Raw genomic sequence first — 16066 nt, forward strand, 5'->3', positions numbered from 1 at the left:
GCCGCATCAAGCAGCAGCCTGGAGAGACCCTGCAGAAATACATCCAGCGCTTCAACAGCGCCCGCCTTAAGATCCCCAAGGTGACCGACGAGGCCATCATCTCAGCGTTCTCTGATGGCGTCCACGACATCAAGATGAAGGAGGATCTCGCCATCCACAAGGAGTTGTGCACATCCCTGGAGCTATTCAACCTGGCGACCAAGTGCGCAAGAGCTGAGGGGGGACGCCTCTCCCTCCTCGAGCTTCCAGCTGCTGACCCAAAAGAGAAGAAGGCCAAGGCCAAGGACGTGAAGTGCAAAGGAGCAGTCGTGCTTGCAGCAGAACCAGACACGAAGCATGGCAGGGACCAGCCGGAGTCGTCCAAGGGTAGTCGACCATTCTGCGCCTATCACGACCTCCACACCCACAACACCAACGAATGCCAAGAGCTCAGGGCCGTTCGAGAAGGACGCTTCGGTCGACCCCCCGAGCGCAACAACCGGGGCTGCTGTCGGTGTCAAAACCGGCGGATCTCGGGTAGGGGGTCCCGATCTGTGCGTCTTAGGCTAATGGTAACAGGAGGCAAGGGACACAATATTTACCAGGTTCGGGCCCTCTCGATGGAGGTAAAACCCTACTTCCTGCTTGATTGATATTGATGATATGAGTAGTACAAGAGTTGATCTACCACGAGATCATAGAGGCTAAACCCTAGAAGCTAGCCTATGATGATCATGATTCTGTCTCTAAGGAATAAAACCCTCCGGTTTATAGAGACACCAGAGAGGGCTAGGGTTTACATGGAGTCGGTTACAAGAAAGGAAATATAATATTCGGATCGCCAAGCTTGTCTTCCACGCAAAGGAGAGTCCCATCCGAACACGGGACGGAGTCTTGAGTCTTGTATCTTCGTGGTCCAACAATCCGGCCAAAGTATACAGTTTGGCTGTCCAGATACCCCCTAATCCAGGACTCCCTCAGTAGCCCCTGAACCAGGCTTCAATGACGATGAGTCCGACGCGCAGTTTATCTTCGGCATTGCAAGGCGGGTTCCTACTCCGAATACTCCAAAATAATTATCGAACACTTGGATCGTGTCCGGATCTGTAAGATGATCTTCACATATCGTCGTAGAGAGCATAGCATAAATTTGATCTGCTGGCAGTTTTAGATGTAGCGACATGGTACTATGGTTGAGCCATTATCCGAACCGTTTTCCCACAACCATCCTCAGCGCATATCACGAGGCGGTTTCCTCTATATGTCTCGCCGAAGCAGAGATCGTGTCCCCTTATTGCGGGATTCTCATCAATACGGGTACGGGTAATACAAACGCACCGCTAATCGCGGCGAGTGGAGAACGAGCGGATTCCACCAGGAAAGTGGGGAGGCGCAAAAGCTTTTACCACCTCTATAAAGAGATAAGGTCTCTTCCTTTTTACCCACGCCATTTCCCTCTGCTAGTACATTCCCCTCTGCTCGAGCCCTAGCGCCCAAGCACTCTTCTTCTCCACCGAAGAGAGGTTCTCCAAAGATGTCCGGATCTGGAGCAAGAGGCAAATGGATGGCCTCTACCGTCCAGGAGAAGGATATCAAGAGGCTCCGAGAGGCCGGGTACCTGGCCAAAAAGATCGGCCACCGTCTTCCACCGGGGGGACAGATCTCCCTACTCCGGAGCCCCATGAGAGAGTCGTGTTTCTTCCTCATTTTGTCCGCGGGCTCGGGTTTCCCCTCCACCCATTCGTTCGCGGTATCATGTATTATTATGGGATTGACTTTCATGATCTGTCCCCAAATTCTTTCCTTAATATCTCGACGTTCATCGTCGTGTGCGAGGCTTTTCTCCGAATTTCGCCTCACTTCGGCCTATGGCTGAAGATTTTCAATGTGAAGCTCAAGGTGGTGAGTGGCGAGCACGCCGAGTGCGGCGGCGCCATGGTGAGCAAGATGCCCAAGGGTGTATGGCCGACGGGCGCCTTCAATGACTCCGTCAAGGAGTGCAGCAGAAGTGGTTCTATATCACCGAACCGCGCGGCAAAAAGTGGGCTGTGGCTCCTGAGTTCAGATCCAGAGCCCCACTGTGGCTCACGTCCTGGCCCGAGAAGGGCCTGAACTGGTCCTCGTCCGATGAGCTATCACTGCGAAGGCCACGTGGTCCTCGGCTAGGACCTTCACCTTGGCGTCCAGCTCGGCCCTCTCCGCCCTCAGCTTCTGCTCCAGCGTCTCCAGCCGGCTGCGCTCAGCAGCCTGCGACTCCGACAGCCGCGTCAGCTCAGTGTCGTGGTCCGTGACAGCGTCCTCCGGAGCCTTCATCTTCTCCTCCTTCGGTCGCGAACTTCTTTGGTGTGCTCATCGCGCAAACCCTGCAGTTCAGCCTCCAGCACCTTGAAGCGGTCCTGGGCGACTCCGACATCCTTCAATGCCGCCTCGCAAGAGGTTGCGGCCTTGGTGGCGGCTTGTTTGTCTTCCTCAGAAGCTGCCTCGGCCCGCCTCAGCGCCGCTCGGACGGGGGCGTCGGAATGAATCCAACCGGAGACCAGCTCCAGGCGCCCGGCTACTAGGTGGGAGTCAGCGCCTTGGAGGTCACCTCGCAGCTGTCCCAACTTGGAAAGGGCACAGTCCAAGACAATAGAGAAGGCAGAAGAACCCGGAACCAGCGGCGCAGGAGGAGGAGGCGGCGGCGTAACCACGGCTCGGGAGACTGGGGTCTCCTGAGCCTTGGGCACCTCAACAGCAGCATCAGGCACCGGCACATCCAGAGCCAGCGGGGCCACGGGGGCTGGCACCCCACCAGAGCGATCCTTCGGGCCTCGCGAGGACGATAGGGAAGGGGAGGTGCGAACATCGCCGCCTCCCCTTCCCACGGATGAAGGAGCGGCCGTGGCAGATGAGTCTGCCCCAGACGGAGTCGCCGTGTCCCCCTTCTTCTTCTTCGCCGCAACCGGCGGCCTAGCCAAGTGATGGAGAACGTCAAGCCCTGGCAGCAAAAATAAGAATAAGATGGAGTTTGAGCACTTACTGGTCAATCGCGGCATAGGTCACCGACCTCTTGCCGAGCTTGAAGCCCGAGAGCCTCGTGGTCCGGGGTGCAGCCTCAAGAGGTCCAGGAGCGGAAGAGGGCGCAGCAGAAGGGCTGGAGGCGGCTTCGGGCGGTGCCTGGGCAGAAGCAGCCCCTCGGGAGATTAGCGTCGACCTGTCCTTCTTCGCGATCGCAGGTGGATCCTCTTCCTCCCGCGTGGCGTCGGCCTCGTCGTCGTCTGGCAAGGTGCGGAGGATGCTGGCCCTGCGCCGGGGAGAGGTCTCCCCCGTCCCCTCAATGGTCGCATCCGAGTCGCGCTGCTCTTCTTCTTCGTCTTCCTCTCGGCATGGCTATTCATCACAAGGGGTTGAATCTCTAATAACTCTAAGTGTTTCTCCCATATAATGACTATTTATGTACCTAAAAATATTTGTTGCTACTTTTTATGATAGAGCTATCACACACTTGTAGTTCAAATTTGAATTACTTCCGGGAAATTGGAGTAAAGTCATTTAAATGTGCGAAAGTAGTTAGAAATCTAGAAAATCCATGAAACATGGGAATTGTGCATAAAATATGTTCTACTTACTGTGATAATTAGAGTGGTGCCATTTTGCACCTGAGTTTGTACTTGCTTCACAAAAACCACCCATTTTTGACACTTGGAACATGAAAATTGAAATTTTTTTTGTACAAAAAACTAGGAAACTCTATTTGGCAACATTGTTTGTAATGTCAAGATGCACCCATGTGCCTAATTTGGGAACATTATAATAAACTATGCAATGAATATGACTATCACTTTGGTCCTTTGACTTGAATTTCGTGAATGTTCATACACGATAGCACGTTTTGTGAAGGATTTTTTTTCAAATTCGTTATATTGAAAGTTTGGTATTTCCATTGCAACTAGTACACATAAAATGACTCCATGCGAAAGGATTGCATTTTTTAAACTTTATATTATTTTTCTTTCGTTTTTTCCAAAACGGGTCAAAATGATCGACATGACTATTCTTCACAAGGGGTTGAATCTCTCAAAACTCTGAGCGTTTCTCCCATATAATGACTACTTGTGTATCTAAAAATATGTTTTGCTAATTTTTATGACTGAGCTATCACACTTGCAGTTCAATTTTGAATTACTTTCGGGAAATTGCCATAAAGTCATTTAAATGTGCGAAACTAGCTAGAAAACTAGAAAAGATATGAAACTTAGGAATTGCCCATAAAATATGGTCTACTTACTGTGATAATTGGAGTGGTGCCATTTTGCACCCTGATTTTTGTACTTGCTTCACAAAAAACACCCATTTTTGACACTTAGAAAATGAAAATTAAATTTTTTTTTGTACAAAAACGTCAGCAACTCTATTTGGCAACATTGTTTGTAATGTTAAGACGCACGCATGTGTCTAATTTGGGAACATTATAATAAACTATGCAATGAATATGGCCATCACCTTGGTCATTTGAGACTATATTAATATTTGGCATGCCAAAAAGTGTAATTAATATGGCCTAAAATGATAAAGTTCTCAACATTGAAGTTTTCCGTCTCGTCAAAATGAACAACTTTGATTTTTGGACCATCTTCATCCAAGGTCGTATGCAACCTCTACAGCCAAAACCATGCAGTTTAGTGACGACCCCATTTTGCCGAGCATGACACTCGGTAAAGATCCCCTTTTGCCGAGTGTAGTGGCAAAGCCCTGTTTGCCGAATTTTGTTGTTTTACCGAGCGTTTTATTCATGACACTCGGCAAAGTACATGTTTGCCGAATTTCGCGTTTTTGCCGAGTTAGGTACTCGGCAAAGATAATATTGCCGAGTGCCCGACATAATGCACTCGGCAAAGAGCCTAACACTCGGCAAAGAGGAAAATTCCAGTAGTGATTATGGCCGAGTTTCTTTCGATGGGAACTCGGTGAACATGTAATTTTGCCAAGTTTTTGTTTATTCGTCGAATCGTTTTTCATCAGAACCTGGCAAAGGACAGCTCCGCCGAGTTGCTTATCGCTGCCGAGTCAGATTTTGAATCAAACTCGGCAGACAGAAGTTCGCCGAGTTCTAGATAGAATGAACTTGGCAAAGTCTTGGAACTCGGGACAAAACCAAATTCTAGTAGTGTATAAACAAAGTTCATGCTTTACAAAGTTATATTAGTGCACAAGGGCTAACATACAAAACTTCGTAAGAGCGCAGTGGCCGTGAAAAGTGTCATCCTTTTGAATTTTACATTCAGTTTACCAAAACCAGCGATTAATCGTCATTTTAATTCTGGACAGATCGAAATTGTATACTGTACTACCAGTCACCACCACCATCATCAATATTTAGATCTTCATTTAGAACAATGCAGCAGCACCACTTCTAGTTAAGATGATTGCCAACTAGCACATATTACCCAAGAAGACTATTTACTGCTGAAGTAAAATATATATCAAATGATAACACACATCATCTCTGAACTTCAACAGAGCTACCAGTACTACACTTGCTAGCTTGCAAGCTTTTGCCATTAATCAACACTATCTACATAATTAAACAGGCACGCCTAGAGATCACCCCAGCTTAATTAACACTATGGCTAACTAGAATAGTAATCGATCTGCATGAAGTTGATAGTGATACCCAGCTCGTCTCAATATCAAATTAGCCCATACAGGCTAAACCACTCGACCACGCTGCTATCGGCGTAGCCACAATACTCGGGGACGCACATCATCAGGTCATCGTCCGGCCCCAGCACGTCTGCGCCGCTGAAACCCGGATGCTGCTGGCAGGTTCCCGTCGAGAAGGACGAGCTCGGGCTCCCGCCACACGCGCCAACGGCGCCAGCGGCGTCTCCGCCGTCGCCGGATGCTCCGTGGCTCCCAGCTGCCGACCTGAGGCGTCGCACCTCCTCCTCGGTCGCTCCCAGCCTCTCCTTCAGCCTCAGCACCTGGCCATACGTGTGTCAGTCAGCTTGTGCAAGAACAGAGAAGAATTGATGATGTACGGCGCCATATGTATGCCAGTGTGAGTGTGTGCGAGCAAGCATACCTCGTTCTCGAGGTGGCATTTGTGGAGGATGGCCGCGTCGTGGGCGTGCTTGAGCTTGGCGAACTCCTCCTCCATAAGCTTGCTCTTGTGTCGCGCCCGGCGGTTCTGGAACCACACCGCGACTTGCTTGGGATCGAGCCCGAGCTCGGCAGCGAGATGAACCTTCCGGCCGGTCTCCAGCTTGCGCTCCTCCCGGAAGCTCAGCTCCAGACCGTGCACCTGCTCGTCGGTCAGCCGCCGCTTCTTGAGGTCCCCTCCCCCGTCCATCTCCCCGCCGTCACCGTCCCCTCTGCCGCACCTCGCGGCCCTCCGCCTCCTGCGCCGCGCCCTCGGCCGGCTCTCCCCCTGTGCCGTGGCTGCACCTACACACACGGAATCGAAAAAAAGGCATCACATGCGTGTCCTGGGCTCCTGGCCGGTGAAACAGCCGCATCATCGCATGCGCAAAGAAACACCGGGCGCGCGCGGCGTCGCACGTACCATTGGCCGCGAAGAAAGGCATGTCCACGTAGGAGGAACCAAAGACCTGCTGCTTGTCCATGCTTGCTGTTGGGAGCTGAGGAGAGGAGAGAAGGGGGGTGGTGGGGAGGTTGGAGGGGAGGCCCGGTGGGTTGTGTTGTGTTGGTGTGGTGAGGAACTGGATCGAGAGGAGGACCACCGCAAGGCACTATTTGATGTTAAGTAAGGAGGAGGGGAGTGCGTGTCTCGAGGGAGAGACCTAGGAGTAATATATATAGGTGGCAAAGGTGCCCAGCGGCAATCGCCGGTGGGGCTCCGGCTAGGTGCTTTCCGAGCCAGGCCGTCCGGCGGGGAGATGCAAACGTATGATGCAGCCAAGTACTACGTATATTGTTGCACTCACTCACTTCCTCGCTCGCCCGCGCCTTTAGAGGCATGTACAATGATGGCATATGGATACATATGCTTCATGACAAAAAATAATTTGAGGCACCTACATTTATTTTTTCTCCCCAATGAAAGCTACCACTAGTGGGCCTAATTAAAAAATAAAAAATAAAGACTGTAGTATATATGCATCTTTACTTTTCACTCCAACCTTTTCAGTTTTTGTCACCGGACCACACTTTTTTTCTTCAAGCACCTGCCTCCTTGAGAAGATCTCGCTTCCCTATCCGAACCTACTTTACGTCATATCCGATCCTACATGGCATGCGAGGCATCACCTTGAGGCTATGCATTGTACATGCCCTTATCTGCTCTCGTTGCTGACGAACTCTCTTTTCTTTTGCGGGTGTTTGCTGACGACCTCTATATATAGTCTATATCACGTAATTTTGGAGATTGATTTACTGAGTTCTGCATTCTGATGACATGCATGCTTCAGCAAGTTCAGTTTTGTTACCCGAAAAAAAAATAAAGCAACAAGTTCAGTTAATTTGCAGCACGGAAAGGAAAGCGTATATGCATGCATCAATTTACTTGGAGCGATCGAAAATCAAACAGATTATCCGTCACTGTATCCGGTTTTGATCGTCGTTATCACGCGACCAAAAGTTGTTGTTATCCGTCTCTTTCTCTTACTTTGTGGAAGTAGGGGTCCGGAGTCGGGATGGCATTTGACAGTGCTTAATTTGGGGGTTAGTGGGGGAATGCACGGCCTCCCAGGCGTAAACAAGAGAGCGGCTCGACAGGTGACCATTGCTACGCTATAGCTCCTGGAAAGGGCTCTCGCTTTCGTCGAAAAGATCGGCCCTCCGGTCCTTAACTCACTCTAGCTAGTTTATAGTTATACAGGCAACTACGTAGTTTTGAATTTGATGCGTGGTGTACTACTCATGATATAGCCGACTGTTTACTCTCCATGAGCTTTATAAAGCTGCTCGATCTCCAATTAGTAGTAGTAGCAGCTATTAGTAATTTCAAAATTACTACCTAGCTAGCGACAAAAGTAAACAGGGCTCGGTGGATTCTAAATTGAACTGCCCAATGCGATCGAACGACCTTTCGTCGCAACAACTAGCAGTGGATTGACTTGTTATACATCGCCGTGCTACATGCATTCACGCTGCAACGTAGAAGAGCTCGGTTAATTATTTTACTAGCTAGGAAGAGGATGGTGATCGAGGTCGGAAATTAAACGTGTCAATTAGCAAAAAAGAGGGAGAGTGAGACCTCAACTCATATCTATCTGTCGACGACGATCGAGAAGGTACACATGCACGCTGGCTCTGCGTTTGCATGATCCATCCGATCGATCAGTGCGGATAAGGGATATCTATCCGGTCACGCAATATCCATGAAGGGAAAGAAGTGATCGAGTGGCAATTCGGCCATGCATGACAAACGCATGCGGTAACCACAACCTGCCTGAATTAGCTGCAAATTAAAGGACGCGTGCATGTGCTCTAGGATAAGCTCAACAAGGAGAGATATGTGCATGCATTCATACTGTGTATGTGTAGGGGCGAGGCCCGGAAATGAGCAGGGGATGATGTTTAGTGGCCGGCGATCGAGGAAGGAAGGGAAAGTAAAGAAAGAGATCAAGATCAAGATCAAGATCAAGATCAAATCAAAGTCATGCAGCGAGCGGCGCAGGCGAGACTGTGGCTGCGGGAGTAGGGGTAGCTTGCTAGCACGGGAACAAGGGGCCTAGGCACATGGTGGCGGGCCAAGTAGGAACAGGAAGGGATCCCCCACGCGTCGACCAGCGGCTGGCTCCGGACTCCCCCACGACGGGACCACCCGCCCCCGCGCCCCTGGACGTGTCGTCACCCGCTACCTCCCTCCCTCGCCCCGGGATTCCGAAGGAGCCGGCCACTGCTCCTCCCTCCGCCCATCCATTAATTCCCATTAGTTTTCTCTCTGCGCCTTGCAACTTGCGAGTGTTGAACCTGCGGACTAAGATGACAGACCATTCCTTGTGCTAGAGCAACAGTAGCTGAATGGCTGCTTATCTACTCAGCATACGCACCTTTACCCTCTGAGCTATCTCTAGTGTCCGTACTGTCACTGACGGTGCATTCCTTTCTACTATCTGAACTGTAAAGCCCGCCGTGTAACAACTCGGCCGGATCCTGGACCGATTTCGGCCAATTAATCCAACCCATTCACGACAGCCAATAATCCCATCATCCTCATGCATGCACATGCACATGCTGCCGATGAGCCATTTTCCATGGCCTGCATCTCATTCTCGTGCTCATCTGCGTGGAACCGGAAGCTTTCGACGGCAGGCTCAACCAACCACCCAGCTCATCGCCCTTCTAATGGCAAGTTTTCGATGCCGCTACTGCCCGTGTTGACCTGTGCCCTGTGCATTCTCGGTAAGGCCTATCCGCTTCCCAGTTTCGAATCTCAGGCCCGCAAAGCTGCGAGAAAGATATTAGCCGCCATGGATGTTCTTGGCAATGCAGGTGCCCGCTGGGTCCACGGCCATGGGGTTGTTTGGCCGCAAGCATCAACACGTAGACTTATCGGATCCGTGTTATCCGTATGCGTTGTCAACACAGCGTACATCACTTGCATGCTCTCTCTACCGAGAAGATGGACATGGATCGGTTTTGGTTAGCACGAGAACCACGTAAGCTGTAGAGTGCAGTTGTATCTGGCCATGAATTAAAGCAAGAGAACTCAAGCTCAACTTCTGTAGAAAGGAAGTATATATCTACAATAATTGAAGGGTGATTCGTACTACTGGCTAAGTAGATTATACACTTATACCTATAAGATAGTATTGGAGAGTACGTACATACCAAGGTTTTCAAGGAGAAAGTTGCTGAAGAATGGATATCTTACATGTAGATGTAGGAGCAGAAGGCACTGGACAGTGGTTGGTTGATGATTCTGCGGAGAGTGAAGGAGATTAATGTTGTTAATAGCAGCTATTATCAGAGGTTAGCTGTACAAAGGTTTTATAAGCCTGATTCTTTACACACACATCTAGGCTGGTTCGTCCCAATATAAGATTGCAGTACCACTATACTATCCAAACAAAGGACAGTTGTCCAATGGAGAGAGAGAAAACACAGGCTGTTAGGAGATAAACCCAAATTCTCAAGATCATGTACTCGATTCCCCCCACATGCTCCGTGAGCTCCACTTGCTCTAATTATAATGCACTTATTGCACTGACTTAAAAAGGTGGTTAAACTAATGGAGGCGCCCTTACTCCCGGACAAGGTACGCTCCTGCTTCCCAACTTCCAACTAATCTCCTTGGATCTGACCAAGACCTGCAGCTCAAAGTCTTGAATGAAGATGTAATCAAAGCCCTAAGGTCAAATCTTTGTAAGATGAAAATTTGCTTAGCGAACAGTTGGTAAATGTTTGCATGGTTATTTTCATTCCAGTAATGTTGTTCTTTTTCTTCTAGATGTTCAACGATAGAGTACGGGCCTCTTCCCAAGGAAATTGAAAACGTAGCAATAAGAAAAACATAGGACTAACATATCGTGTCTACTATGAATATCTACAGGATTTTAAGACATATGAATTTTTAAAGAGGTTGGTTGTGTGCATCATGATGATGCAAAGGCCGGGGTGTTTCCCCTTTTCGAAAAAAAAATGAATTTTTAAAGAGGTGTCTTTCTATGGTGCGCCCAAAAAACACATGAGTTTTAGAGAATTAATGAGGGAAAGTAGGAAGGAATAGAGTGCCAGTGGATTTGAAAATGAGGTTTCATCTGATGTTGAGATTCCTACGAAATTAATGAGTGCAGAAATGAATTCCATATGAACTTGGTGACCCAAATCCAATAATTCAAGGGGTCTCCATAGAAAAAGTTCTATGAATTGACATTCTTAAAAGTTCGTATGAAATTTCCTTAGTCCAAAGGGGCCGTACTACAATAATATAGAGTATATATTGGATTAACTTGTACGGGACCTAGATTTTCACGCACCATCAACTTTAGCCAAAAAATCGTTCGCCTTTCCTTGAATTACGCCACCAACCATGTGACATGACCAACACATACTACTATAAAATAAACTCTATTTGAAGGCCCTAAGATCGATACTAGTAGAAGTTTACCGTTTACGCGCGCTAAGAAATGGTGATTAGCCAGTAGCCATGTAGTACGTACCGATGGCACGGCGAAACGTGGCAAGCAGGTTGACATTTCTGGTATAAAATATTCTTCTCTTCAGCTATAAGGAAATGGAGGCAGCCGATTACTCTAATCTCCGTACTTCCTGATGCCGGCTGTGTGTGGTTGTCATCAGCGAACAAATCGTTCCCATAGTTATTTACTGGTTCAGGCATTCTAGCGCCAATAGGAAAACGTAAGGTCTTTGTACTTGCGGAATCTTTGAAAGAATCTCTCTAAAAAAGAATCACTTTAGGGGAACCGAATCGCATATGACATCTGTAGTGTTTGAGAAATGAATCTAAGAGTGAATTTCAATTTTTACCCTATATTTGTATTCTTATTTTCAAAGCAAAGGCAAAAACAAAATCCTAGTCCATTAATAAAGAAGAAGGGAGTCACCTACTTAATTAACCGAAAACTATGACAACCCATTGAGCGGCACACAAGATACCTCACACACACTACCGCAAAGAAAGTCTCATCAAGGTAGCACATTGAAGTCATCATCATCATCACTTTTCCCGAGCAGCGTCATTGCCATCCCTTCTTCATGAGCAAGCGACTCCGATTTCACCGCATATGACCGTTGACTCAGCCTAGTCCGCAAAGGCCATGCAAAGCCACATAAAAATTCATGTCAAATAGCCAGCCACCAGGACAGGACAATGCAGCAGAAGCTCTGCTAATCTAGAGCTACGAAGGAGAACAATGCAAAGCTAGCTCCTGAACAAACCACCTGTCGCTCGTCATCACTGCCACATAGACCCCGTCACCACAGCTCCAACTTCACAAAAACAAACAATCCAAGACAAAATCCACGAACACGCCAAAGAAGAGCCGACTACCACAATCATGACGCGACCCTGATATCACTAACCCCACCGTCATTGCCACAGAAGCCAAGACACCATCGTCGCTGCCCCGCTAGCTGGCTGAAGCTCCAAAAATGATGCCCATGAGAGGGGGGGACAACATCAAGACGCTGCCATCATCTGACCTCATCGGGTTTAGGGTTTCCCCAAATGTGTCTACATCAGAGGGAACCCAAGTAGTCCAACGACGCCTTAAAGTTCATGGCATCCATTGACTCTATTGTCTTGGCTCCGGCCATGGTTGAAGACGGGTGTCGGTGTCAAAACCGACGGATCGCGGGTAGGGGGTCCCGAACTGTACATCTGAGGTCGGATGGTAACAGGAGGCGGGGGACATGATGTTTACCCAGGTTCGGGCCCTCCCTATGGAGGTAATACCCTACTTCCTGCTTGATTGATCTTGATGAATATGAGTATTACAAGAGTTGGTCTACCACGAGATCGTAATGGCTAAAACCCTAGAAGTCTAGCCTGTATGATTATGATCCTGCCCTATGAACTAAACCCTCCGGTTTATATAGACACCGGAGGGGACTAGGGTTATACAAAGTCGGTTACAGAGAAAGGAATCTACATATCCGAATCGCCAAGCTTGCTTTCCGCGCCAAGGAGAGTCCCATCCAGACACGGGAGGAAGTCTTCTATCTTGTATCTTCATAGCCCAACAGTCCGGCCCATGTTAATAGTCCGGCCATCCGAGGACCCCTTAATCTAGGACTCCCTCAGTAGCCCCTGAACCAGGCTTCAATGACGAGGTATCCGGTGCGCAGATTGTCTTCGGCATTGCAAGGCGGGTTCCTTCTCCGAATACTCCAAAATAGTCTTCGAACACAAAAAACGTGTCCGGCTCTGCAAAACAAATCCCAATTCTCATCAATACGGGCATGGGTAACCCAACCGTGCCACCTGCACGGCCCTTGGAGAATAGGCGAGTTTTAAGGCGAGTGGGGAGGCGCATGATATTCACTGCCTTTATAAAGGGATAAGGGTTCACCCTTTTTCACCCATGCCTTCTCTCTCTCTGCCCATCCCATTCCCGAGCTCCAGCGCCCAAGTCCTCATCTTCTCCACCCCTAAAAAGCACTCCAACCATGTCCGGATCCGGAGCACAAGGCAAGTGGATGGCCTCCTCCGTCAAGGAGAAGGACATAACGAAGCTCCGGGAGGCCGGGTACTTGGCCAAGGAAATCGTCCATCGGCTTCCGGTCGAGGGACAGATCGTACCCACTCTGGAGCCCCCATGATAGGGTGGTGTTCATCTCCCACTTCGTCCGCGGGCTGGGATTCCCTTGCTACGTCTTGAGCTTGCATTGGTTTTCCTTGAAGAGGAAAGGGTGATGCAGCAATAGTAGCGTAAGTATTTCCCTCAGTTTTTGAGAACCAAGGTATCAATCCAGTAGGAGGCTCCTCAGAAGTCCCACGCACCTACACAAACAAACAAAGAACTCGCAACCAATGCAATAAATGGGTTGTCAATCCCTTCATGGACACTTGCGAAAGTGAGATCTGATAGAGATAGTATGATAAGATAAATATATTTTTGTTATTTTATAATATGGATTGGAAAAGTAAAGATGCAAACAAAAGTAGATTGAAAGCTTATATGATAAAAGATAGACCCGGGGGCCATAGGTTTCACTAGTGGCTTCTCTCAAGATAGCATAAGTATTACGGTGGGTGAACAAATTACTGTCGAGCAATTGATAGAAAAGCGAATAATTATGAGATTATCTAGACATGATCATGTATATAGGCATCACGTCCGCGACAAGTAGACCGACTCCTGCCTGCATCTACTACTATTACTCCACACATCGACCGCTATCCAGCATGCATCTAGAGTATTAAGTTCATAAGAACAGAGTAACGCATTAAGAAAGATGACATGATGTAGAGGGATAAACTCATGCAATATGATATAAACCCCATGTTTTTATCCTCGATGGCAACAATACAATACGTGCCTTGCCGCCCCTGCTGTCACTGGGAAAGGACGCCGCAAGATTGAACCCAAAGCTAAGCACTTCTCCCATTGCAAGAAAGATAAATCTAGTAGGCCAAACCAAACTGATAATTTGAAGAGACTTGCAAAGATAACTCAATCATACATAAATGAATTCAAAGGAGATTCAAATATTTCTCATAGATAAACTTGATCATAAACCCACAATTCATCGGATCTCGACAAATACACCGCAAAAAGAGTTACATCGAATAGATCTCCACAAGAGAGGGGGAGAACATGGTATTCAGATCCAAAAAGAGAGAAGAAGCCATCTAGCTAATAACTATGGACCCGAAGGTCTGTGGTAAACTACTCACAACTCATCGGAGGGGCTATGGTGTCGATGTAGAAGCCCTCCGTGGTCGATTCCCCTCCAGCGGAGCGCCGACGAAGGCTCCAAGATGGGATCTCGCGGATACAGAAGGTTACGGTGGTGGAAATTGTTTTTCATTGGCTCCCTGGAAGTTTTCGGGGTACGTGGGTATATATAGGAGGAAGAAGTAGGTCGGTGGACGCCCGAGGGGCTCACGAGATAGGGGGGCACGCCCAGGGGGTGGGCGCGCCCTCCACCCTCGTGGCCGCCTCGGCTGCTTCTTGGCTTGCACTCCAAGTCCTCTGGATCACGTTCGTTCCAAAAATCACGCTCCCGAAGGTTTCATTCCGTTTGGACTCCGTTTGATATTCCTTTTCTTTGAAATACTGAAATAGGCAAAAAAAACAGCAACACGGGCTGGGCCTCCGGTTAGTAGGTTAGTCCCAAAAATGATATAAATATGTAAAATAAAGCCCATAAACATCCAAAAGGGGTAATATAATAGCATGGAACAATAAAAAATTATAGATACGTTGGAGACATATCAAGCATCCCCAAGCTTAATTCCTGCTCGTCCTCGAGTAGGTAAATGATAAAAACAGAATTTTTGATGTGGAATGCTACCTAGCATAATTCTCAATGTAATTTTCTTTATTGTGGCATGAATGTTCAGATCCAAATGATTCAAAATAAAAGTTCATATTGACACAAGAAATAGTAATACTTCAAGCATACTAATAAAAGCAATCACGTCTTCTCAAAATAACAAGGCTAAAGAAAGTTCATCCCTACAAAATCATATAGTTAGGCTATGCTTCATTTTCGTCACACAAAAATGTTCCTAAATTCTACACCCCCGATGACAAACCAAGCAATTTTTTCGTACTTAAATAATCTCAAACTTTTTCAACTTTCACGCAATACATGAGCGTGATCCATGGATATAGCACTATGGGTGGAATAGAATATGATAGTGGGGATTGTATGGAGAAGACAAAAAAGGAGAAAGTCTCACATTGACGAGGATAATAAACGGGCTATGGAGATGCCCATCAATTGATGTCAACATGAGGAGTAGGGATTGCCATGCAACGGATGCACTAGAGCTATAAATGAATGAAAGCTCAACAAAAAAGAAAACTAGTGGGTGTGCATCCAACTTGCTTGCTCACGAAGACCTAGGGCATTTGAGGAAGCCCATCATAGGAATATACAAGCCAAGTTCTTTAATGAAAAATTCCCACTAGTATATGAAAGTGAAAACATATGAGACTCGCCATATAAAGAACATGGTGCTACTTTGAAGCACAATATATGAGACTCGCTATATGAAGGACATGGTGCTACTTTGAAGCACAAGTGTGGAAAAAGAGATAGTAACATTGCCCCTTTTTATTTATTTTCTCTTTTTTTCTTTTTTTTCTTTGGCCTTTTTTTTGCCTTTCTTTTTTTCCTTTTTTTGGGGACAATGCTCTAATAATGATGATCATCACACTTTTATTGATTTACAACACATGAATTACAACTCAAAACTAGAACAAGGTATGACTCTATATGAATGCCTCCGGCGGTGTACCAGGATGGTGCAATGAATCAAGAGTGACATGTATGAAAAATTATGCTTGGTGGCTTTGCCACAAATACGATGTCAACCACATCATCATGTAATGGCAATATGACAAAAGTAATGTGTGTCATGATGATAAACAGAACGGTGGAAAGTTGCATGGCAATATATCTCGGAATGGCTATGAAAATGCCATAATAGGTAGGTATGTGGCTG

The 16066-nt window shown here is 47.5% G+C and overlaps 1 protein-coding gene across 1 annotated transcript; it reads right to left on the reverse strand.

The window, feature by feature from the left end:
• Positions 1–5499: 5499 nt before the first annotated feature.
• Positions 5500–6729, reverse strand: LOC119367592 (homeobox-leucine zipper protein HOX14-like). Its single transcript, XM_037633070.1, has 3 exons — positions 6524–6729; positions 6044–6405; positions 5500–5942 (listed from the first exon to the last, which is right to left on the reverse strand). Exons 1-3 carry the CDS (start codon positions 6582–6584, stop codon positions 5649–5651), a joined length of 717 nt encoding a protein of 238 aa, XP_037488967.1. The 5' UTR covers positions 6585–6729; the 3' UTR covers positions 5500–5648.
• Between the last annotated feature and the right edge of the window lie 9337 nt (positions 6730–16066).

The sequence above is a fragment of the Triticum dicoccoides genome, chromosome 2B (genome assembly GCF_002162155.2).
Source record: "Triticum dicoccoides isolate Atlit2015 ecotype Zavitan chromosome 2B, WEW_v2.0, whole genome shotgun sequence".
NCBI lineage: Eukaryota > Viridiplantae > Streptophyta > Magnoliopsida > Poales > Poaceae > Triticum > Triticum dicoccoides.

Bases quoted from the DNA above. Each gene is read 5' to 3' on its own strand.
- LOC119367592 (XM_037633070.1), bottom strand. From the start codon at position 6,584: ATGGACAAGCAGCAGGTCTTTGGTTCCTCCTACGTGGACATGCCTTTC. The intron at 6,406-6,523 runs GTACGTGCGACG...CCGTGTGTGTAG, and splicing joins GCCTTTCTTCGCGGCCAATG to GTGCAGCCACGGCACAGGGG. The intron at 5,943-6,043 runs GTATGCTTGCTC...ACGTATGGCCAG, and splicing joins AATGCCACCTCGAGAACGAG to GTGCTGAGGCTGAAGGAGAG.